The sequence below is a fragment of the Arachis stenosperma genome, chromosome 10, assembly GCF_014773155.1.
Source record: "Arachis stenosperma cultivar V10309 chromosome 10, arast.V10309.gnm1.PFL2, whole genome shotgun sequence".
NCBI classification, from domain to species: Eukaryota; Viridiplantae; Streptophyta; class Magnoliopsida; order Fabales; family Fabaceae; genus Arachis; species Arachis stenosperma.
In genome coordinates this window covers 4,145,388-4,167,486 of record NC_080386.1, presented here as the reverse complement: position 1 = coordinate 4,167,486, position 22,099 = coordinate 4,145,388, and the positions used below count along the sequence as shown (strand labels likewise).

General features: G+C 36.8%; 6 protein-coding genes across 8 annotated transcripts; 1 reads left to right on the top strand and 5 right to left on the bottom strand.

Moving 5' to 3' along the window:
* Positions 1–3,992: 3,992 nt before the first annotated feature.
* Positions 3,993–8,276, top strand: LOC130956604 (neryl diphosphate diphosphatase, chloroplastic-like). The gene is made up of 6 exons (XM_057883639.1): positions 3,993–4,245; positions 6,148–6,526; positions 6,631–6,849; positions 6,949–7,087; positions 7,325–7,573; positions 7,838–8,276. The coding sequence occupies exons 1-6, from the start codon at positions 3,993–3,995 to the stop codon at positions 8,132–8,134; spliced, it is 1,536 nt and encodes a 511-aa protein (XP_057739622.1). The 3' UTR covers positions 8,135–8,276.
* LOC130954635 (pentatricopeptide repeat-containing protein At3g13160, mitochondrial-like) lies at positions 7,937–9,929 on the bottom strand. The gene is made up of 2 exons (XM_057881391.1): positions 8,219–9,929; positions 7,937–8,083 (listed from the first exon to the last, which is right to left on the bottom strand). The coding sequence occupies exon 1, from the start codon at positions 9,778–9,780 to the stop codon at positions 8,605–8,607; it is 1,176 nt and encodes a 391-aa protein (XP_057737374.1). The 5' UTR covers positions 9,781–9,929; the 3' UTR covers positions 7,937–8,083; positions 8,219–8,604.
* Positions 9,930–10,124: 195 nt separating this feature from the next.
* Positions 10,125–11,502, bottom strand: LOC130956203 (pentatricopeptide repeat-containing protein At1g55890, mitochondrial-like). Its single transcript, XM_057883250.1, has one exon. The coding sequence runs from the start codon at positions 11,415–11,417 to the stop codon at positions 10,257–10,259; it is 1,161 nt and encodes a 386-aa protein (XP_057739233.1). The 5' UTR covers positions 11,418–11,502; the 3' UTR covers positions 10,125–10,256.
* A 2,860-nt stretch (positions 11,503–14,362) lies between these two features.
* Positions 14,363–16,065, bottom strand: LOC130956105 (uncharacterized). The gene is made up of 2 exons (XM_057883136.1): positions 15,360–16,065; positions 14,363–15,240 (listed from the first exon to the last, which is right to left on the bottom strand). Exons 1-2 carry the CDS (start codon positions 15,811–15,813, stop codon positions 15,185–15,187), a joined length of 510 nt encoding a protein of 169 aa, XP_057739119.1. The 5' UTR covers positions 15,814–16,065; the 3' UTR covers positions 14,363–15,184.
* A 1,351-nt stretch (positions 16,066–17,416) lies between these two features.
* Positions 17,417–19,061, bottom strand: LOC130955482 (uncharacterized protein At5g39570). 2 transcript variants are annotated; one of them, XM_057882336.1, is made up of 2 exons: positions 18,622–19,060; positions 17,417–18,478 (listed from the first exon to the last, which is right to left on the bottom strand). In XM_057882336.1, the coding sequence occupies exons 1-2, from the start codon at positions 18,622–18,624 to the stop codon at positions 17,594–17,596; spliced, it is 888 nt and encodes a 295-aa protein (XP_057738319.1). In that variant the 5' UTR covers positions 18,625–19,060; the 3' UTR covers positions 17,417–17,593. The 2 variants fall into 2 exon arrangements, with proteins under 2 accessions (XP_057738319.1, XP_057738318.1); XM_057882335.1 differs by having other exon boundaries at positions 17,417–19,061.
* Positions 19,062–19,822: 761 nt separating this feature from the next.
* Positions 19,823–21,612, bottom strand: LOC130955485 (multiple organellar RNA editing factor 9, chloroplastic). 2 transcript variants are annotated; one of them, XM_057882338.1, is made up of 5 exons: positions 21,222–21,612; positions 20,743–20,840; positions 20,573–20,638; positions 20,286–20,462; positions 19,823–20,062 (listed from the first exon to the last, which is right to left on the bottom strand). In XM_057882338.1, the coding sequence occupies exons 1-4, from the start codon at positions 21,557–21,559 to the stop codon at positions 20,287–20,289; spliced, it is 678 nt and encodes a 225-aa protein (XP_057738321.1). In that variant the 5' UTR covers positions 21,560–21,612; the 3' UTR covers positions 19,823–20,062; position 20,286. The 2 variants fall into 2 exon arrangements, with proteins under 2 accessions (XP_057738321.1, XP_057738320.1); XM_057882337.1 differs by having other exon boundaries at positions 19,823–20,202; positions 21,222–21,611.
* Positions 21,613–22,099: the final 487 nt, after the last annotated feature.

Below are 22,099 nucleotides of genomic sequence, written 5' to 3'. Positions count from 1 at the left end.
TAAGTCATAAGAACTCAATAAAGCAAAGTTGAGTATAAGGAATAACAAAAAAGAGATTGGAAAAACCTAGGAAAAAGTTTAAAGGCTGTCCTAAAGTCCTTAAACAAAAAGGCTCAGAAAAATAGACAAGCCAAAGGGAAAGGTTTTCAGAAAAAGATCAAGGGAACTTCAAAAAATCAAAATCAGAAAAGCATACACGCATAAGGTAACTTAAACCCTTATCCAAAAAAGGGTATTTATTTTGTTAATTTAAAACCCTTATTAAAAAAGAAGGGTATTTTTAAATATTTTGTTTATGGCCTTAAAAGGCCAAAAGAAATTGTTCAACAAACACCACCAACAAACAAATATAAAGAGTTTAAAAAAGGGGGGACCCACAGGCCGAGCCCCCATATAGCCACATAAAGTTATTTCTGCAGAGGAGTAGACGGATCACCACCACCAGAGTCAGGAGGAGCGCCACCAGGACCGGGAAGAGAGACGTCCACAGGAGATGAAGAGGAAGTCGGAGGAACAACAGAAGAGCTCGGAGCATCCTTAGAACGAGGAGGGGACTCAATGATCCTCTGCCCCCGGGTCTTCAATTCTGACTCAGAAACGATCACGAGGGCAGGAGGATCCACAATTGCACCATCGATGATGACTTTGTCAGGATCCAAAGGAGAAAGATCCAAGTCGGGAGCAATGACTCCGACTTGCTCCTTAAAGATCCTCCAAGCCTCCTCGGCACCATCAGCAATAGAGTCCTCCAACTCGGTATATGCCTTCCGAGAATTCAGCAGATCATTCTTCACAGACACAAGATCTTCAAATAAACTTTGATAGCTAGCCTGCGCTGTCTTCCTCAAGTCCATCTCCATGTTGCATCGAGCTTGCAACTTCCTCTCCTTTTCCCGGAGGTTATCTCTCTCCCCCTTCAACTTGACAACTTCCTCCTTCAACTCCCTCTCATGCTCTTGAAACATAAGAAGCCTCCCTTCCAGCTCTTCGACCTTCGAGGTTATTCCCAAAGAGCTGAGGGGAACCTTCTCAAAAACGTCTAAGAGTTTACCGCAAACACCCGCCGCCTTAAGGCTCTCCTCAACCAGAGTGGTAAGGTGGCTCCGAACAGAAACATCATCCATGCTTATGCGAACATGGGGGTAGATGTTCTTTCGGACGAATGCAGGAGCATCCGCCTTAACCTCGGAAGAGCCAGACTCTAAAGTCTTGCGCTTCTTCTTCTCTGGCTCAGGGGAAGGTCGGGCGGAGGGGGGCGGCTGAGAGGAAACCGAAGAAGAAATCACAATGGGCTGGGAAGGAGTCCCAACGTTCCGAGGAGGAGGAGGAGGAGAGATAACCGCCTTAGCACCACCAGTCCTGGCGCGAGACCTTGCTCTAGCCTCCTGGACTCTCTGATAAGACTCCTGAGCATTTGTCTTCGCCATCTCTGAAAAAGCAATAGATAATAAATTAAGCCAAGTCGGAAAAGTCAGCCAGACAAGTCGGAACCCTAAACAAACAAATGAAAACTACCTAGCTGTGCCTGAACAAAGGTCGGAGACCCCTGGAGAAACTTTTTAGTGTCCAAATATGGGGCCCTCCCCCACGCTTCTCGGAGGAACCCCACAATGGCTGCTTCTACCTCATCCAGGTCGTCCAGACCATATTTCTCGCAGGGGGAGGCCTCCAGCCAGTATAAAGGAAAACGGGGAGAAGAATTATCATCCAGAAAAAAGGGGTGGTGACCCTCTACAGCTTGCACTTTGAAGAAATAATTTTTGAAGTCATGGAAAGATTCATCAAAAAGGGTGAAAACTCTCCGACCTTGTATGGCTCGGAAAGACACCCACTGTTGCTTATTGTTTAGCCTACTAAAGGGTTTGGTCATATGAAAAAGATAGAAAAAAACTTCAAAGAGGTCGGGAACTCCAAAGCATGGCTAATAAATTGATAAATTTTCAAAAAACCCCAAGAGTTGGGGTGAAGCTGAGTAGGGGCAACTTGACAGTGATGCAAAACAGACATCTCGAAATCTGAAAAAGGAAGAAAAACACCCAAACGGGTGATCATACACTCATACATAAAGAAAAAATGAGGGGCCGCCTCGTCGCCCCTCCCAAAACAAACCCGGTCTTCTGGACCCGGGACCACCAACTCATACTTCGGCTCGGCTTCCTCAGAGGTACAAATTCTGTGGCGAGTACGAAGATGAGTGATAAACTCGGTATCGACCAAAGGTTCCTCCCCTAGGACCGTGACATCAACCCACAGAGAAAGAACATCTACGGAAGCCATTTCTTTTCTTAAAAAGGGTGACAAAAACCTACAAAGGAAAAGAAAAGAAAAATAAAAAACACGGTCTCTAAAGGGAGGGAATACGGAACTAAAGTCCAAAAACCAACCTATCTATCTACAAATAAAAGCATGCAAATATAAGGCATGTTACGAAAGAAGAAAAGCTAACCTTTATCCAAAAATGAAGGTTGGAAGAAGCAGAAGTCTCCGAAACACAAGAGCGCAGCACGAACGAAGGAAGAGGAAATTTGAAAAATCACAGAAACGAAAAAATGAAAGAGAGGGAAAGTATTTATAAACATGCTAAAGGGCATAATGGTAAAAGCGGGGCAGTCATTAATGAGAATGCACCGTTACCAAGACCTACGCACATCCCTAACGGACACGACGCTTGATTAGACGTAACTGTCAGAACCAAAAGGATACGGAAAGTCACGTCGGTTTCAAACCATCACGTCGGTCCGCCGACAAGTCGGCTACGACCCCGAGCAGAATACTCGAACCCAAATCTTGAAAAAATTGGGCTCGAGTAGGGGCACTGTTCATACCCTGGCCCAATAATAAAGGCCCAGGATCAAGCAAAAGACCTAATCCAAAAGGTTGGGCCTCACCAGTACCAATCTTCATCCCATGAAGTCGGTACTCACTACGACTTGTTCTAAAGAAGTCGGGCACGAGGGTTAGCTAGCGGATAAGCACTCATTCAAATGAGTAACTGCCCCTAGAATCTCTCTAACCACTTCTACGAGCCATATCCTAATCTCCCTAAGATAATGGGACGGTTACCACCCTAAAAATATGGCACTACTCCAACGGTGGTTATTGGTTCACCACTATAAATACACTGACACCCCTCAGGTATCTCTAAGTCCAATACTCTCTAGACCAGCTCACGCTCTTGCTAACTTAGGCATCGGAGTGTCTTTGCAGGTACCACCCCCATCTTCTCACAGAAACAAGTCGGACGGAGGCCCCCCGAGTCGCAGACCCATTCGGAATCCTCCTCCTTCACACATTTGGGCCAACCAACGCCATTTAGCCCATCAATCTCCGGTTACCCACCGTAACATTTTTCTATTTCGTTTGATTGCACGTGCCGCCTTTGCAAAAGGTCCCAGCCATAACCGGGATACAATTCCCATTTTGCCCCGCCGCGTCCCGCGAGAGCTGCTGCCTGCTATTAGCCTATTACAACTAACAGCACGAAGCAACCTTATTAAATATTAATGGATTTGGATCCTCTAAATTTTGAATTTCACTTTAGAGAGTAAAGTGTGATCTCTTACCATTTATTTCATAGGTGGGACCAAGAATAAATATGAGAGAGAAATCATTCAAGGGTAGAAGATCACACTTTATCCTCTAAAGTACAAATTCAAAATTTAGAAGATCTAAATCCAATATTAATAACGTCAGATGTGGATGTCGTCCCACGAATTAGACGTTGCTTGCTCCATGATTTGTTATTTAATGATTGCCTTTACCAACTCTATCCACCATTCATTCAACTTGATATCTTCTAATTATTTATACCAACTTTATTTTTCCCAAGGTGTGCAGGCACAGCCATAGGCATAAGCTCCAGCTTCATGGTGAGACTTCTCAACAAAATCCAACGTTCCATCATAAATATTTCTCCATCAATATTATTCATCAAAATTCCTTAAACTAATTCTTTACACTTTCAGGATATTTTATATGCAAAACAAACTATGATGCTGAAGGAGGCTAAGCAAGTAATGAAGAAACTTATTAGCGAGGATCCAATAATGGAGAGTTTGTGCATGGTTGACTTAATCCAAAGGCTTGGCATTGAGCACCACTTTCAAGAGCACATTGAAGCCGCACTTGAGAAGCAACATTTCATAGTGACCAGAGATCCCATTGATTTTGTCCAAAGCCATCAACTTGACAAAGTTGCACTCACGTTCCGTTTACTCAGACAAGGAGGTTATTCAGTTAATGCAGGTTGTTATAAATTATAATAATGAGAAGATCTTCGAAGTAAGAAAATAGATTATATATCAATTATGGTTAAATTTATAACTTCTATTAGGAAACTAGTTAGTTTTCCTAATAACTTCTATCATATATAAGGTCCACAATTTTTATTTAAAAGTGATTACACTCTGACTTTTTAACTTACAAGTTGATCTTGTATATTTGTATTCCTTTTATTAGTTATAAACTAGTATTTTTATTCATAATTATATTATGAGAATATAAATTTATATCTTTTAAAATTATGTTGATTTTGTTTTGACATTATAGATTATGACACAAAAAATTTATAAAATTAAATTACTTTTACAAAAATTAAATATCGTAAGGGACAAAAGTCTCCATTGATTAAGAAGACTAGGATTTCCGTAGATAAAAAATTAAATAATAAAATTTTTAGTTACTATTTTATGTGAAAGAATTTAATTTATTACTAATAATTAATTTTAATATTCGTTATCTAAAATTTGAAATGACTACTTAACTTGTATACTTTTGATTAGGTGTTTAGTCTGTTGCACAAATAAAAATAATTAATTTTTATGCTTGCTATTTAAAAATAATATTTTTTTTCTTTATGTATATAAAAATATAATTAGATATTAGTAAAAAAAAAATTATATTGATAGTTATAAAATTAACTCAAAATCAATTTTTTAAACAATTGAATATTAATTTTAACTTTTAATCATAATATTAGTATTATCTCTAAATTATATTTAATAAATATTAAAAAAAAATAAAAATATAGATTAAAAAGATAAAGAATAAAAATTTAAAACAAAAAAATTAAAAAATATGTATATAATAATAATAATAATTTTTATTTAAATTATATTATTTTGTTGATTTTATTTTTGTGGAATAAAAAAATAAAAAAATAGAGAATGGAAGAAAAGAAAGAGAAAGATAAAGATAAAAATTGAGAGAGAGTTTGTTAATTAAAAAAAAATTAATTATAATAAAAAAATATCGGTGATACATTTTGATTTCTCACATTACTAATATAAAATATAAATTATAAATTATATATAGAGTGGGAAGGGTAGAGAGAAATAGAAAAAGGTAGAGAGATAAATGAGAGAAGTTAGGAAGAGTATTTATTAATTTTGGAGAGAGATATTTTCTCTCAATTTTAATAAGAGAATTGTCATGTGAGACATTTGGTTATTAAATTAGATAATAATATATAATATATAAATATATAATAAAGTATATATAGAGTGAGGAGGATGGAGAGAAATAGAAAAAAAGTGGAGAGAGGTAGATGAGAGAATTTAGGAAAAAAAGTTTATTAATTTTGGAGAAAAATATTTTCTCTCAAGTTTAATAAGAGTGTCATGTGACACATTTTGTTATTAAAATTAGATAGTAATATAATATAATATAGCTATATTTCAATTTTAATTTTAATATTTTAATTTTAATTTTAATATTTTAATTTTAATTTTAATACAATTAAAGAATATCATGTTGTACATTTTAATTGTCAAATTTGTAACTAGTCATTGATAATGATATACAAAAGATATAGAGTGGTTAAAGAAGAGAGAAAGAAAAAAAAAATTTTTTAATTTTGGAGAAAAAAATTAATTTAATTGTAATGGGAGAATGATACGTGACATATTTTGGTTGTAAAATTAATAAAAAAAGAAAAAAATTCTTTCATTCTGAAAAAAAAAATTGATTTTAATTGTAATAAAGAGTACATTTTAGTTACAAAATTAGTAGAGATGAATGTAAAATTCTTTAATTTTAAAAAAATAAATTTTAGTTACAATAAAAAAAATAATATATAACACATTTTAATTATAAAATTTGTAATCTATATAGACTAACTAATAATCAACTACGATAATGGTTGTGCAGATATATTTGAGAGGTTGAAAAATAACAAAGTGCAGTTCGGAGAAGCATATGGCGAAGATTTAAAGAGTCTCATAGCGGTACATGAAGCAGCGCAGCTAAGCATTGGAGAAGAAGATACTTCTCTTGAGGATTTGGGGCGGCTCAGCCGTGAGCTTCTTCATTCATGGCTGTCAAGGAATCATCATCATCATGAAGCTCAATATGTTGCAAGCTCTCTTCAGCAACCACTTCATCACAACTTGCCTAGATTCATGGACAAAACCATCTTGCTTAGGAATTTCAAGCCCGACAAAGAATCTGTGTGTTTTGTGGAACTTGCAGAAATCAATTCCTGCATAGTTAGGCTCATGAACCAGCATGAAGCCCTTCAAGTTTCAAAGTAAGTCCTATGGTAAATAACAATAATAACAATAACCAATAGAATAGTGTGGGACACAAATCATCTATGAAACATGCCACTGATCAGTTATATTCCCTTGATAGATGGTGGAAAGGGGAGGCTATGTCGAAGGAGCCGAAATTTGCAGAGTATGAAGCTCTAAAATGGTACATGTGGTCCATGGCATGCTTTACAGATCCGAGCTTTTCAGACCAAAGGCTTGAGCTCACCAAACCTATCTCTCTGGTCTACATCATTGATGACATTTTCGATGTTTATGGCACGTTGGATCAGCTTATTCTATTTACTGATGCGGTTAAGAGGTGCCTATTCTATAAGATTTGTTATATTGACATTTAAATTTTCTTATTATTCCATTCTAATGCTTACAAGTTACTACAAATTTTTACCTCTCAATTCAGATGGGAATTGACCGGAACAGAGCACCTTCCCCAATTCATGAAAAATTGTTTAAGTGCTCTATATGAAATTACAAACGCTTTCGCCGAAAAGATCTACAAAAAGCATGGATTGAATCCTATAGATACCCTTAAAAAATCGGTAAATGGTCCATTTAATTCATTATTTTTTATTTTATTTTTTGCACAATGAGGTCATGAGGTTTCTTTAGACCAACTATTCAATTTCTTTTAAATGTATGTATAATTATCAAATAGATATAAAATTATTTAATAGATTACATTAAAAATGACGGTCCGAATTTGCTTGGAATTGCACCAACTTGTAGCAACAGTAACGCTACGTATTTCTAATGAAGTGTTTGCATGAAATTAACAGTGGGTGCAATTGTTGAATGCCTCCTTGGAAGGGGCACATTGGTCTGATTCTGGTGAATTGCCAAAGTCAGAGGAGTACTTGAAGCATGCAACTGTAAGCACAGGAGTGCACGTGGTGCTTGTTCATTCATTTTTCCTTTTCCATCAAAATATAACAAAGGAAACTCTTGCAATTTTAGACGACTTTCCAGACATTATATATTCCGTCGCAAAAATCCTTCGTCTTTGTGATGACTTAGAAGGACACAAGGTAAAATCCAAGTCTATTCCATTATTCTTTAAGATGGACCACAAGAAAGTTATATATAATTCCATTACAGTATACCTTATATAGCACTATATTAAACAACGAACTGAACACAGTAGTATAAAAAGGATTATGTATTCAAGTATAGCGTGTATCTCTCTACCCTTTGCATATTGACGTATTAATTTAGTTGGTAGCTTTATTGACTAGTGTAATATGATTTTTTTTTTTTTTTTGATAACACATATATTTCAATCATGAATGCAGAATAAAAATCAAAGTGGGTTTGATGGGTCATACATTGAGTGCTACATGAGAGAACACCAAGAGACTTCAGCAGAAGATGCAGAAAGGCATGTTGAGGAGCTGATTTCAATGGAATGGAAGCGTCTCAATCAACAAGTGTTGGGCAGAGATCAGCAATTTCCATCGTCATTTACCAAATTCTGCCTGAGTGCTGCTAGAATGGTCCCTCTAATGTACCATTACCGCACCAATCCAAGCCTTTCCAACCTACATCAACATGTCAAGTCTATTACTAATGCTGGTGTTGCACACATGTGAATTCACTTGTACTAACCTCATGAACATGGTCATGATTTAATTTCTTTTCAAAGAATGATCAGAAGTTGTCGTTTGCATATTAACCTTTGTTCTTTGACAGAAGGCATCGCCATAAAGGATCAGATGATTTTTCATTTTAATATATGCACATGTACCAGAAATCATATGTTAGTTGATCTAATAAGAATAATGAATTTCAAAGAATACAGGAAATCACATGTATCAGTTGAAGCATAATGAATTTCAAAGAATGCAGGAAATAACATATTTAATAGGAACGAGTATAAGCATCAAAATTCGCTTCATAAGCAAAAATCCAACATCGCCTTCATTCCTGACAGATACATGTCCTACATAGTAGTAGGCTACTAGCTCAAAGGACAAGAATTATCTCACACTAGTAAGTTGTAAAGACTATTAAAACCGCTTCCTTAACCAGTGTGGGTTTTTAATCCCTGTTAAAGGCCAAATCAAACTTCCAACTTCTTCTTCCCCGCAAGATCGACAAGCTCAGTAGCTTCTTCAATCATCCCTTTGGCAACAAACCCATGAACCACCTGCTGCAATGCCTCTGCATCAATAGCCAATCTACCACCTTTCATAGCCTCTTTGCACAGCTGAAAAGCCAAATCAAATTCACCCTTCTCCGTAAAAAATGGCGCAAGAGTCACATAAGTAGACCGAACAGGTTCGCATTCACTCTTCAGCAACTCATCATACCAAACCTTGGCTTCTTCAACATTGTCATCACCAACAAACCCTTTAATCAACACATTGAAACAATGCACATCAGGGTTAACCCCGCTCAACTTCATCACATGAAACAACTCTACGGCATCCTTTAATCTACCATCACCAACCATCCCACCCATCCTCAGCCTGTAACTCACAGCATCAGGCTCAACATTCCTCGTCTTCATCATTGTCCAAATCTTCTCACCCTCATCAAGCCCACGCTTCTCATAAAACTGACCAAGCAGAGTATTAAAAGTGATCAAATTAGGCTCCAAGTCCAGCTCACCCATCTCATCAAGAACCCCAACAGCAGAGTCCAAAGAATCCATCTTGCATAATGCGTGAATGAAAACATTAAACGACACCACATCGGGTTGAATCGAATATTTGGCGCTGATTTCACGGAAAAGCCCCACGGCAACGTCGTATTGCCCGGCAGCGACGTAAGCATTGATGAGGGAAGAGAAGGCCAAGTTTTTGCCAGGGCAATTAAGGTTTGGCATTTCGTCGAACAGTTTGCGGGCGTGGTCAGGCATGCCAGCTTTGGCGTAGAGATTGATGAGGCGAACAATGAAGCCCTCGGTGGTAATCTCCTTGTACTGCTTTTGGGCTTCAATGATCTCTTCGATCAAAGGGAAGGCCTTGGCCTTCGCAAGCTTGCGTACAACGTCGGTGTAGATGCCAACACTTCGCCGGAAGTACTTGTTTTTGCAAAGCCTCTTGAACTTGTCTACCACGTTTCGCATTGCTTCCGGCGTTTCGTAGTCGCTGGGGAGCGTGCGGAAAGATGGCGTCACGCGTCCACGTTTGCGCTTGTACTTGGATTCGGATTCGATAGCTGTGGTTGTGGCGGCGGTGATGGAGGAGGGTTTTGCGGTGAAGAGTCGACGCAGAGTACTGAGGCCAGACATGGTGTCTTCTAGTGTGTACGAATGAAATCTAAGCCTAACTGCCTACTACCTCAACATCAGAGGAGAACACAAGTTGTTGGAAATGGAATCACACTGTTTCAATGGAATAATGCAACATCTAACTCAGGATTGGAAAATTAATTTTGATATTCTGTATATAAATATTTTTTATGTCGAATAAACTACTAATTCTTATCATGAAATATTTAAATGTTTATTATTTTTATATTTTGTATTTAGATAATAAAAAAAATAAAAAATATTAGAGAGTCACAAAAATTTAATATTTTTAGTCATTATTTAATATAATTTTTTAGTTTAAAAATCAACAACATACTTTCATTCATATTGTTAAATATTGACGGATGGCATGAATAAATTGTCGGTATGTTTCGATTAATTTCTCTCAATGAAAGCTACAGAAATAGGCTATGTAGCAACCTTTGCATAACATGACCAAATATAGTAGTGCTAATCTACAAATCCTGTGGTAAATTTAGCTCGTAGCGTGGCTTGGAACTGGTATCAGCAAGTTTGGCAATCTCCTTTGCCTCTAAAATCATGGAATTGTTCAACAGTGTATCCACCACAAGCTGCAACAGCGATCTGGGTGGACCAACAAAGCACCTGCCATTGAAGATCTCCTTGGACACCTCAAAAGCAGCCTTCAAATCACCTTTATCACACAGGAATGGAAGAAGGATGTTAAAAGTGTGCCTATCAGGGGCAAACTCAGTGGTTGCTATTTCACTGAACCACTTCTTAGCTTCATCCAAATTGTCCTCATTGACAAAACCTCTAATCAGAGCATTGATGCTGAACAAATTAGGCTTCACACCCTCCTCACTCCTCATCTTCTGGTACCACATAACAGCATCACCACTTCTTTTCTCAACACACATTCCCACAATCTTAGCATTATAGCTCTGAACATCAGGAGCAACATGTTCATCCTCCATTCGTTTCCAAATTTTCTCACCATCCTCAAAACGACCATTTGAATACAATCCATCCAGGAGGGTATTGAAGGTTATCACATCAGGCTTCACACCCTTCAGTTCCAAGTCATCAAGCATGGAACTTGCAGAATCAAAAGAACCCATTTCGCAAAAAGCCTTGATGACAGTATTGTAAGTCACCAAATTGGGCTCCACGGAAAGCTGTGTAGGCAAGTGATTGAAAAGGGTAGGTACCATGTCGAACACGTTGGAATGCAAATAAGAAGCCAAAAGGGCATTAAGAGAGAGCACGGTACGGGGACAGTTCCTTTGAGGCATTTCATCGAACACTTTGTGCGCATTCTGCACCATGCCGGATTTGCCATAGAGGGTGATAAGACGGGCGGAGAAGCCTTCCTTGGAGATGTCTTTGAAGGTCTTCTGGTGTTCGAGGATGTCCTCGATGGATTGGAAGCGCTTAGCGAGAGCGAGGCGGCGAACGGTGCGCGCGTAAATACGGTGTTTGCTTCGGAAACGATCCGATTGGGAAGCTTGCTTGAAGGAATGAACGAGGCGGTCGAGGTCGCGCTCATTGGAGAGATCTCTTAGAAAAGACGTGATGATGGCTGAGGCAGAGGCAGAGGCCGATGATGTCGTGAACATGCGGTGAAGATTGCCATGCAACTGCCACGGCGACATGCTGCTAAGGGTAAAGTAAAACTCACTCACAGAGACCGGTGTTTGTTCTGTTCTTTTCTTTTTGTGTTTTTGATTCTTGGTAATTTCTTTCTTTTAAAATTGAGTTTGTAGCCGAGAATTCATTTTTAAACCTATTTTAATTAGAGGAGTGTTACACGTACAAGTCATTTTTGTTTACAAGTCTTACAAGTTGGGTCTAACACGCGTTACAGAAGAAGAAGCAGAAGAAGAAGAAGTTGGGTCTAACACGTACGTTACAGAAGAAGAAGAAGAAGCGTGAATATAAATGACTTGTATGATTTGTATGGAAAAACGTTCTCTCTTTGCCTTCGATCTCCTTCTGTTTTTTTTCGATTTTCATGGTTTCTGAAATCAAGTTTGAAATTGTTTTGAAGATGATGGAACTTCAGAAATACACCCAAACGATTACAAAAATACACCCAAAATACATCCAAAGGATTACAGAAATACACCCAAAAGGATTTAAGAAATACACCCAAAGAATTTAAGAAATACACCCAATATAGGGAGAGACATTATATTTCTTCTTGAAATCAATACACCCAAAGAATTATAGAAATACACCCAAAGGATTACAAAAATACACCCAAAGAATTTAAGAAATACACCCAAAATTCGTTGAAGTACACCTTATGCATAATTCAGAACTCTTTCTTTTTTTCCTCCTCATCTTCTGCTATTACTTCTTCTTCTTCAAAAACGATTTCAGAGCTTCATGTCAAAAAACAATGGAAACCGAGAATAACGAAGAAAGAAAACAAAGAGAAAAGCACGTAAATAAAGAAGAAGAACAGGAAAAGGAAGAAGAAGAAGGAGAAAGAGAAGGCAAGAAACGTACCTTGAATAATTTTTGTTCGCTTTTTTTGGTGATTTTGATGAAGGAGAAAGAAAAACGAAAAGAGGAAAAAAAATTTCAATAAAAAAAGAGGGAGGAAGAGAAGAGAAAGAGACACACAGAAAGAAGAAGAAGAGGAAGCACGGAGAAAGAAGAAGAAGAAAAAGAGGTAAAAAAAACGTGAAACGGCGTGTTTATAAATGACTTATATGACTTGTATGGAAAATTACTTGTATATAGAGAATTACTCTTTTAATTAAAAAATCTTATTTTGCGACTCTATTTTTGTTTATATTATTAGAAAAAATATGGATAACCAATAACATTTTTGAACAATGTGTGAATAATGTGAATTAATAGAGTTAAAAGAATAAATTAATTTTAAATTTAATTAGTAGCACTAAATTATGGTGTAGTGTATTTTTATTTGATTGATTGTTGTTTATGTTCAAGATGGTCATTGTTTACCTAGCACTTCCCTATTCCTGCTATAGAGCCAATAGAATATTTGTACAATGTATACAATGAGCTATTTATTTGACCTAATATGAGTTAAAAAATAAACATTCAAATAAAATATTACTAATTTTTCAAACACAATACACTCATACTATCCAGAATAACCATCCGGGTACCAGGGGATAATAAACATCTGATATACTATTGAATCGAACATCCTTATACTCCATTGTACACATTTGTACAGATATTCCATTCATTTCCTATACTTATTATTTATAAAAATACTATCTGCATATTAAAATTAACTACTAAAATCAATCACTATGTGTTCCTGTCTTGTAATCTGAGGCGAGGTATAACTCCTTCTAGTATCGAGATATAACTCCTTCTTCCATGTGTATGGAGTTTTCTGTCCTAAGAGTACAGATGCCGAGCTATACTTCAGCCGTCAAGGAACACCGGTGGAGGTTGGGACCTGCAAAGAGACTCCAACGCTCAAGTTAGCAAGAGTATAAGATGAATATCAAATGACTCAGAATGAATAGTGTTTTTTACCTAAGATTGGAGGTGGACGTATTTATAGAATTATTGTGGTACGATTACTCTGATATTGTGGAGCTGTTATTTAGTGGGTCTGATAACTGCTCTTTAGTGAGCTTGTTTAGAGAGATTTGCGGAGAGATTCCTGTGTCATCTGGGTTGGCACGTAGTTATTTGATTGTATATGATAAGTTCGTTAGGAGAGCAAAACAAGTACTCTCCACGTACTCCTGCACGTGTGTATTTAGTTTTAACCAGATTGATTCTGATTTATAGTCTTGAGCCGAATTATAGCCAACGGACGGATCACTATGTATTTTAATTCATTCTTAATATGTATTTTATATTCTAATATGTATTCTATTTTGGTGGCTAATTTTAGTGAAAATCTAATATGATCTATTATTATTAATATTGGCACTTATGCCATTCGTACTAAAATATATGTTATCATTCTTCAAAAAAAATATATGTATATCAGCATATGCGCCTTTATGATTTTATGTCAATTTCCAGGGCATGAATGGTGGAAATCTCTAAGAATGTCAAATGAAAAAGTCCTTCAAGATATTATCAGTGGCATTTAGAGCAAATTAAAATGGACATTTAGAGTTATTATGGCCTTCAACATTCAGCAGTTTCATTTCCTATATATTGTAAAATAAAAATCATTTCACCTTCCTGCATTCCTCTAAATATGTGAAATAGATAAATCCAAAACTAGATCGTTTTTCCCTTTAGGCAGTGTTGATGTTAAATTTTAGTTAGTAAATCTTCCTGCAGGCATAGTGTCATATTTTGTATGCAGCCGAAATGGAAATCACTGACATAACCGCATAAGCAATAAAGTTTAAGTTTCGTTTAACCTTGGACCTGTCTGAAAATTAAGCAAAGCTTACAAGAAACGAATTTAGAATTTCTGATTAACATAATTGCAACAACATAGATTCTGTTTGTACTGTTACTAGAATACCAATAATAGAATCAATGCTGTCTGTCTGTTTACAGCTCAAGTTCCGAAGGTGCATTGCTTCAATAACACTGAAGCTATGCACCCTGGAATACGGCGCCAGATTCCAGAATATGTGTCCAACATAGTTGTCTTACACCAAAGAAAAAGGTCTTGTCTCTAATCAATGAATTTTATATTGACTATTTGAACTGGACAAACAAGATAGTGAGTTATTTCTTTTATAGTTTAGAAAACAGAACTGAAAATTTGCATCTAAGAAATAAATTGGCAGCTGAATGACATTATTGACCGCATGATATCCAAGTCAAGTTAGTCTAATTAATAATGACCATGTAAACATCCCCATGGACCATAGTCTTCAACTTGAACTCAAAGCAATGGAGCCTTTTCTATTCAAATTTGGGAGTAAAATTTGGTTTCACCAATCAGCCAATAACAGTCATGTTAGCAGATGCAGATCCACGGAATAATTTTTGTATAGGACCACCTACTATCAAGTAGCCTTTTCTTTCAATGAATAACTTCCTTCTTAAGAATAAAAAGAAAAGGGAAAGGAAAAGGAAAAGGAAGAAAATGTGATGACATGATATGAAACAGCTTGAACATTAGAATTTAGAAATGGTATCTTCTATGATGCCTAGATTTCACTCAGAGAATTCAAACATAAAAGACTGGGTTCCACCTTACTTTATCTTTACCTTTAGCCAAATTACGCACAACTTCCATAGACACCAAAGAATTTCCCCTTAGAAATAAAGCGGCACACAAAATTGCAGAAAGATTCATTTTTTACAATAGTAAACACCGCCATCAATTTATGAGTATGAAATTCATCACAACCCTTGCTGGATCTATGCATATTGCACCATGTAACTCTTTCTAAGGAACAAAATTGAAAATAGAAAAGAAACCAACTTTTCTGAGAAACCAACTCTTTCATCTCTGATCTTGAAATCCAATAATCTTCCTTCCTGCTGTGTATAGTGAAGAACCTGCACCCCACATTGAAATTTGAAATCAACTCAGCACACAGAGAATAACCGAAATGCATCCACCAAATTCAGAAAAGGTGATCAACATTAAGAAAGAGAAAAAGAAAAAGAGAGAGGACCTTGAGATCTACAAACAGGGGGGTCTTCAAAGAGAGAGAGTGAGAGCTGTTTATGAGCAAGACCAATATCAATAAGGATGAGACCAGATGAAGGATCATTGACAATGATATCCTTCACAGGAAGCCATAGAAAAAGCTCTTCTTGAGAGAGACCTTCCAACCCTTTAAGCTGTCCAAAACTGAGGTTAGCACTCACCACAGTCTCAAACAAGACCCTGTTCTCATACTTGGCCAGACATGGACGATCTAACTGCACCTCCAAACGACCCTTCTGGTCCAATTTGTATGACTTCACACTCTCAGGGAAAAGCCCTGCAGGTAAGCCATTGCTGCGAAGTAGCTCATGAATTGAAGAATATGAAGCTGTCACAACAACATCAGAAGCAGCAACAGCAAGGAGAACAAGAAGAAGAAGATGAAAGTTGGCTTCAGAAGATGTGTGTGAGATAGACATGTTGAAATAGCAGCTATCTTCTGAGTCTGGACATAACACAAACACAAGAAAGGCGTTTCGGTGCTGTGAGGTTTTAAGAGGGTTTTTAAGGTATTTTATTGAAACACTATGATTGGAAGTGGGAGCCAGTTAGGACATTTGACAGAATTTCTAAGTTCTTGGTTGGATTGTATCATGTGAAATCTACAATCTGCCCTTGCGTTACAACCTAGGACATGACTCACAAAATGTGACAAGCAAGGAACCCCTATGTAATGTAGCAAATATCACAATAAAAAAAAACGTTACCATATAACTAATGAAAATTTAGTAGGTGGTGTGATACTGATGATAGCTTCAAAACTATATGATAAAGAATAAAATAATGATGATTCTGGTTGAAAACAACTTTGCCTTTACGATTTATGATGTTTTTTTTAATTATTTTTAATTTAGGTAGTGATGTGTCTTTGTACGTAAGTTGTATGAATATCTAGCAATTGTGTCTTTTGGCGCTTTGGCCATGATTTGCGCTTGCATTTGGGGCCATGCATGCCTCTCTTTTCCTAATTATTCATGTGTTTTCTTTCATTTTTTTATTTTTAATATTGGATTAACAATAATATTTTTTTAAATTATAATCTATTGTGATATTTTTTTAAAATGTGAAATGATTTAATATATGGAGTACAAATCGGACCATCCGATTTTTAAGAAATACTGAAATCGGACCGTCCGATTTTTAAGTCCGATTTGTGTACCTCACATAGTTTTAAAAACACCAAAAATTATCATATTAAAGTATAATACTCGTTCTACTTCTATATCCAAATTTTGTAGCCGATAGTAATTAAGTAATAGCGTCAACTATTATTATATTATAATAACCAAAGAAAGCCATGCTCCGTGGAATGTTCGAGACAACAATTATTTTGGTCTTTTGTTAATTTCGTTGAGAAAACTTTAAGCAAAGAATACTAATGGTCCATATTGTTCTTCTTTTACCTATAATTACTAATGGACTATGTTATCCATTATATCACACATTATTATTATTATTGTACATTCCTAAATCATATTCATGCTGCGTGTGGGAAGGAACTGACACACAGGCATTGATCAAGATTTATGTTAGGAGGAAAATTCGCTATGGGGGATGTGTAGGTACGATGATTTTGCCCAGACATTATTACTATTAATTGCTTCCTTCAATTCTGATCACATTTAATAGTTGTTTATGATTTTTTATTTTTCCTAAGGTTGATTCATCTCATCAAAAACATATATAGTTGCCAGCTTGAATTGCTGATATGAAAAACCTGTTGGGAAATTATCTGAGACCACCATTATTATTATTATGATTCATCTCATTCTGGTGAAATAATTTTTTCAAGGCTGTGAAACAAGTATCTTTCTCTCCTTTTACAAGAACATCTTTCATAGAATGAGACTAACTCTGATCTTCCAACGCCATAATGCCACCATGAGATTTTCATAATCGCATAACAATTATCTATGTAGAGTATGTAGAGTTTAGATCTCGGATTAATCTCATTCAACAGACATCTTAACCGGCATTGGCTTGTACACAAGCACAAAAACACACAGAAACCTGACACTATAATGAAAGCATGAAATTTTCTTTATTTTCAAAATGTTTCACTGCAAATTTTCACAATTATTAAAATTACAGAGAGACAGTACACAATACACAATACACAATACACAATACAATATTATTTGTTTACACCTTCAACTTATATATATTTCGTTACATATCTCAACAAATTGTTTTGTTGTGTCACCATGATGATCCATCAGTATATTCACTTTGCCTGTAGTGTGCTTGAGTTGGATAATGCCTTTCATATGAATGCACAACTTCTCCTCCTCCTCCTACATGACCATAGCCACTCCCTTCTTCTTCCCCTCTGCCACTATATGGATATGGATTCCCAAAGAGATAATCTGCAGTCCCTTTCCAAATATTCTCCTGGCAATAATAGTTTCCTCTATGAGGAGCTGCTTCACAACGATGTTCTCTCTTCATACGTGACAAACAAGGCCAATACCCAAACAAAGTCTCACAGAGATCCATAGCTTCCAAGCCATATCCACTAGGAGGATACTGTGCTGGCACTTTCTTCTCATACTCATCACCCTTTCCCCCACTGTATCCATTCCCATAACCAGACCCAGAATAGTTATTTCTATCATCTTCATCATCACTTTCACTTTCCTCACTGGTATCATAGTCTTTATCTTCAATTACCTCTTCTTGATCTTTGCTACTTTCTTGTGACTGAGGCATTTCTTGAGTCACTTCACGTTCAGCTTCTTTCTGGGGTAAGATTGCTTTCTCATCAATTGCCTCATCAACAGTAGGCAATGGTAATGGTACTATTGGCCCAGCAGGAACAGCATCAGCGGGTGGAGCAATTGAACTTGATCCGGTGGAAGGAGGGTAGCAGATTTCATCTGAGGGTGGTAGAGGTTTTCCATAGGTCTCAGCAATATCATAACCACCACCATAAGGTGTTGGATCATATTCATCAAATTCAGGGATATTAGATTCCACGGTATTGTATGAGATCACAAGCTGAGTCATTCCATGATTGGGATCATACTCAAATGATTTTGGGTCAGTAAAATTGGTGGCAGAGTATGATATACTAGTTTGGTAACTCTGATAAGGGTAATTTGCAGAAAGATACAAACTTTGATCATATCCATAATAAGGTTTATTATATTCATAGCTATTGTAAGAATTAAAGGTTGGAACTTGAGTATAATTATAAGTGGAAGCATAAGAATTGAAATTGTACTCACCATAATCAGAATCAGAATAGGGATAGCTGTAATAGGCCATGCTTTTATCTGAGATTAGAGACTGTAGATGGAATTCAAGCTTTCTATGTTCTTCTTCTTCAAAACCTTGTATTGTGTGGAGATGGAAAAAGCTTTTTCCTTGACACTTAAAGTGCTTCACTTTTTTATTAGTATGAAAAAGGAAAAGTGTGTTTCCGTTGATTCTAAGTTATCTTCAGCAACCGCAGAAATCTTATCTATGCTAAAATGTGCATATGCAAGTGTAAAGTGTCAACACTCTCACCAACCCACCAAAACGGGAAGCTAAGGGGGTGGAATCGTGCCAAAGTTTTATGAGGGATATAAATGAATTTTATGAAGAAGAAACAAATAAAAGAAAAGCATTAAGCATGCAATAGTACCAAATTATTAATTGTGAATAGTAATACTAGGCCATAAGTCATAACGATTTTTTTCAGCATCCCCAATTGAAATATTAACTATGAAGCAAACATATTTCTAATCATTCACTGCCCGCCATATTTGCAATAAAATATGTTTACAGCATCATAAAAATGTGTTGAGTAGGACTGTATGATGAGTAAAAATGTGACAGATGATGTCAAACCAATTCAATCCATCAAAGAAGTGGCCTTTGGCCCCTCCATTTGTTTCCCTATTGGAAGTGAAGACAAAACTTTCAAAGCTGTATGATTTGCGATGTTAATCTTCTTTCAATATCAAGATAACGAGTGGTGTGGACAACCAATTAGCCCCAGCGGTGTCTGAGTGTGACATGAGAATAATAATAAATTTACATACGTATAGGCTTTAGGATTTCAGCAAGATCCACGTACTGAATAGTTTCAATATAATATTAATTATTTAACTATTAAAAAATACGTTTTAATTCATAAAAGCATTATTATTAGTTATACAATATATATTTACTGTCTACTCTTTCCCAAGGGTGCTGCTTCAGCTTGAGAAAGATTAGCAAGAGCAAAGAGCCATTCAAATCTCAACAAAGCAAGTTTAATGTGCACCAGTCTATAGGCTTGAAAGGAATATCAATATATTCGCAAAGTGATGTTCTATTGTGGTCGAGCAACGGAGAAATTTAAGAAATCAACATATAAACTGGTGTGTCTCTGCCGTTTGTTTCTGTTAGGAAAATAGAGTTATTAGTTATTACTGCGGCAAAACTGTGACTACGGCACCGTAGCAAAATTAAAACATCATTGATCGGCCATTTAATGTCAAGAAGCTAAATATGCACACTAAATAGTACAGTTCCTATTTGTCACTTGCCATGAATCTATAAAAGACTTATCATAGCACCAAAAACGGGTCGATATAACGAATACCAGATTACACACAATTACACAAATATACCCAACACCCATCTTACATGTCACCTCATAGTCCAAGAACACATATTCCTCGAGATGGGCTGAGTAACCTGGCAAGTCCAATTGTATATATCTCATGAAAATCCAACAAAAGCTTAATGCCTTAATCTTCTAGTTGGTTAAATGAAGTGGCATATGATAAGGAGCTGCTTTCATTTGGCATTACTCGAGAAAAAAACTGAAAAATTACCTGAAATAAGAGTAATATAACAACTGATATCAGAGCTTGCAAATGAATAACAATGCCTACAAAAAGAATACTGAATACATTACCTCATGTAGAGGCAGAATCTGAGGCAGCTGCCTCTTGTCTTGGCCTTCTGCGCTCAGGAGGAGGGCCATCTCTCCTTCTCTCATACCTTCTGCTCTCATTCTTTGGTCCGCTACTACGTTTTGGTTGATAGGTGGGGTACTTGCAAGGAATGATCTCCCCATTTATGTATTTGTCACCTAAGTTGAAGAACAATAACCAATTAACCATCCAGTTATCAGATTGTCAAGACTCATAAGGTAGAATATAAACCACACAACTAATCAATGTCTAAACTAAAGAATTTAACCTCCATAGTCTTTGTTTTTAACATCTATATACGAGTCTGGCAGCACCCAAAGAACACCAGGCAACCCTACAAGAGGAACAATCCTAAATTAGACCAAGAAGATCCAAAAATGTTTTACCAAGTAACCACACAAGGCCACGAAGACAACTGCATGAATTATAAAACATTACCCTTGAATTTCTCAGATGTTGCTTCGTCAACAGTGCACTGGAATCCTGTGTAGGTGGTGGTGCTAAAGGCATACATGTTCTTCTTTGCCTCTTCCATGCTGACAATACACAAAGCAAAATTTGCATCAGACGTAAAACACCAGAAGAACAAAGTTCCTCCCATATCACACACACAATACACCACTACCAATGCACCACAATCCACCAATTAGAGCCTCTTATTCATATTATGAGGTGTACAAGCAAAAGCCACACAATTTATAAGTACCCTACCCTAGACTACAAGAAACAAAGCAAGTATTGAGTGAAATGAAGCTGAACTAGTTAAGTTACAGTTTACAAGGTACAGCAACGATTTCAGTAACCAGTGTCAGTGAATAACAGAAACTCTAACTAACTATAGCCAAATCTAATACATCAAAGACCCTAGTTCTATTGAAAATGATAAAATTTGAAACAAAATGGGGAAAAGGAAGAACCTTCCAAGGACGGAGGCGAGGGTATTAAGGTAAGTGTCAATCATCTGCTCGCGGGTGGGAGCAGGATCCTTGGGGAACTCCATGACAATGAGCCAGTGGTTGTAGTCGCAACCGGGAAGCATAATGGTCTCTCTCTGTTCGCTGCTGCTACTCCTCTTCGACGAGTATTCTCCATCCAAAGCCCCGAGAATCACGCTCTTCCGCCTCCCAACCACGCTGCCACTACTGGGGACCCTCCTCAAGAACCCAACGTTCCTTACTTGGTTGAAGATTGGAGTTTTAGGGTGGGATGGTAGGGTTAGGGTTTTAGCGGATAGGGAGAACGTGACCGTCGCCATTGCAGGGATTGAAGATACTTCTGTAGTTCAATCGGCAATTGCAATGTAAATATGGTTCTTCAAGATAAGGTCCTTGCTAGAGAACGATATTTTTCTTGATACGGCGTCGTTTTCTTCTTTCTTTTTTTTTTTTTTTTTTGTCTTGGGCTATCCCAGAAAATCCTACCGGAACCCACCCCAACCCGCCCGACCCAAAGCCCCTTTCTGATCTTCGATCCTTGCTTGGTCCATCACGCGCTGCTTTAGCTCCAAACACGGTATCACTGGGTTATAACATGGGTCCTTTTTGGGCTTGGACCTGAATATCGGCCCAAGTTAGAACTCGTCAACAGAAAGGGAAAAAATGGACCATATATTGGGCTTTCAACTTTTTTTCCATTGTTTTAGTATAGCCTTTCCATGACCAAAAACAAAAGTTTAGCCTTTCAAAAACCTTCAATGAGAAAAGAGCATAATTTCGCGACCAAAAAAGAAAAAAAAGACCAGCATAATCATGACTCTGAATATATATATTAATAAAATAATCATGATATATTTATA

Bases quoted from the DNA above. Each gene is read 5' to 3' on its own strand.
- LOC130955485 (XM_057882338.1), bottom strand. From the start codon at position 21,559: ATGGCGACGGTCACGTTCTCCCTATCCGCTAAAACCCTAACCCTACCA. The intron at 20,841-21,221 runs GTTCTTCCTTTT...GTGTATTGTCAG, and splicing joins CTCGCCTCCGTCCTTGGAAG to CATGGAAGAGGCAAAGAAGA. The intron at 20,463-20,572 runs GTTAAATTCTTT...TCTTCAACTTAG, and splicing joins TAAAAACAAAGACTATGGAG to GTGACAAATACATAAATGGG.
- LOC130956604 (XM_057883639.1), top strand. From the start codon at position 3,993: ATGCTGAAGGAGGCTAAGCAAGTAATGAAGAAACTTATTAGCGAGGAT. The intron at 6,527-6,630 runs GTAAGTCCTATG...TTCCCTTGATAG, and splicing joins GAAGCCCTTCAAGTTTCAAA to ATGGTGGAAAGGGGAGGCTA. The intron at 7,574-7,837 runs GTAAAATCCAAG...TCATGAATGCAG, and splicing joins ATGACTTAGAAGGACACAAG to AATAAAAATCAAAGTGGGTT.
- LOC130956105 (XM_057883136.1), bottom strand. From the start codon at position 15,813: ATGTCTATCTCACACACATCTTCTGAAGCCAACTTTCATCTTCTTCTT. The intron at 15,241-15,359 runs GTCCTCTCTCTT...TGTGGGGTGCAG, and splicing joins CCCTGTTTGTAGATCTCAAG to GTTCTTCACTATACACAGCA.
- LOC130954635 (XM_057881391.1), bottom strand. From the start codon at position 9,780: ATGTCTGGCCTCAGTACTCTGCGTCGACTCTTCACCGCAAAACCCTCC.
- LOC130955482 (XM_057882335.1), bottom strand. From the start codon at position 18,661: ATGGCCTATTACAGCTATCCCTATTCTGATTCTGATTATGGTGAGTAC.
- LOC130956203 (XM_057883250.1), bottom strand. From the start codon at position 11,417: ATGTCGCCGTGGCAGTTGCATGGCAATCTTCACCGCATGTTCACGACA.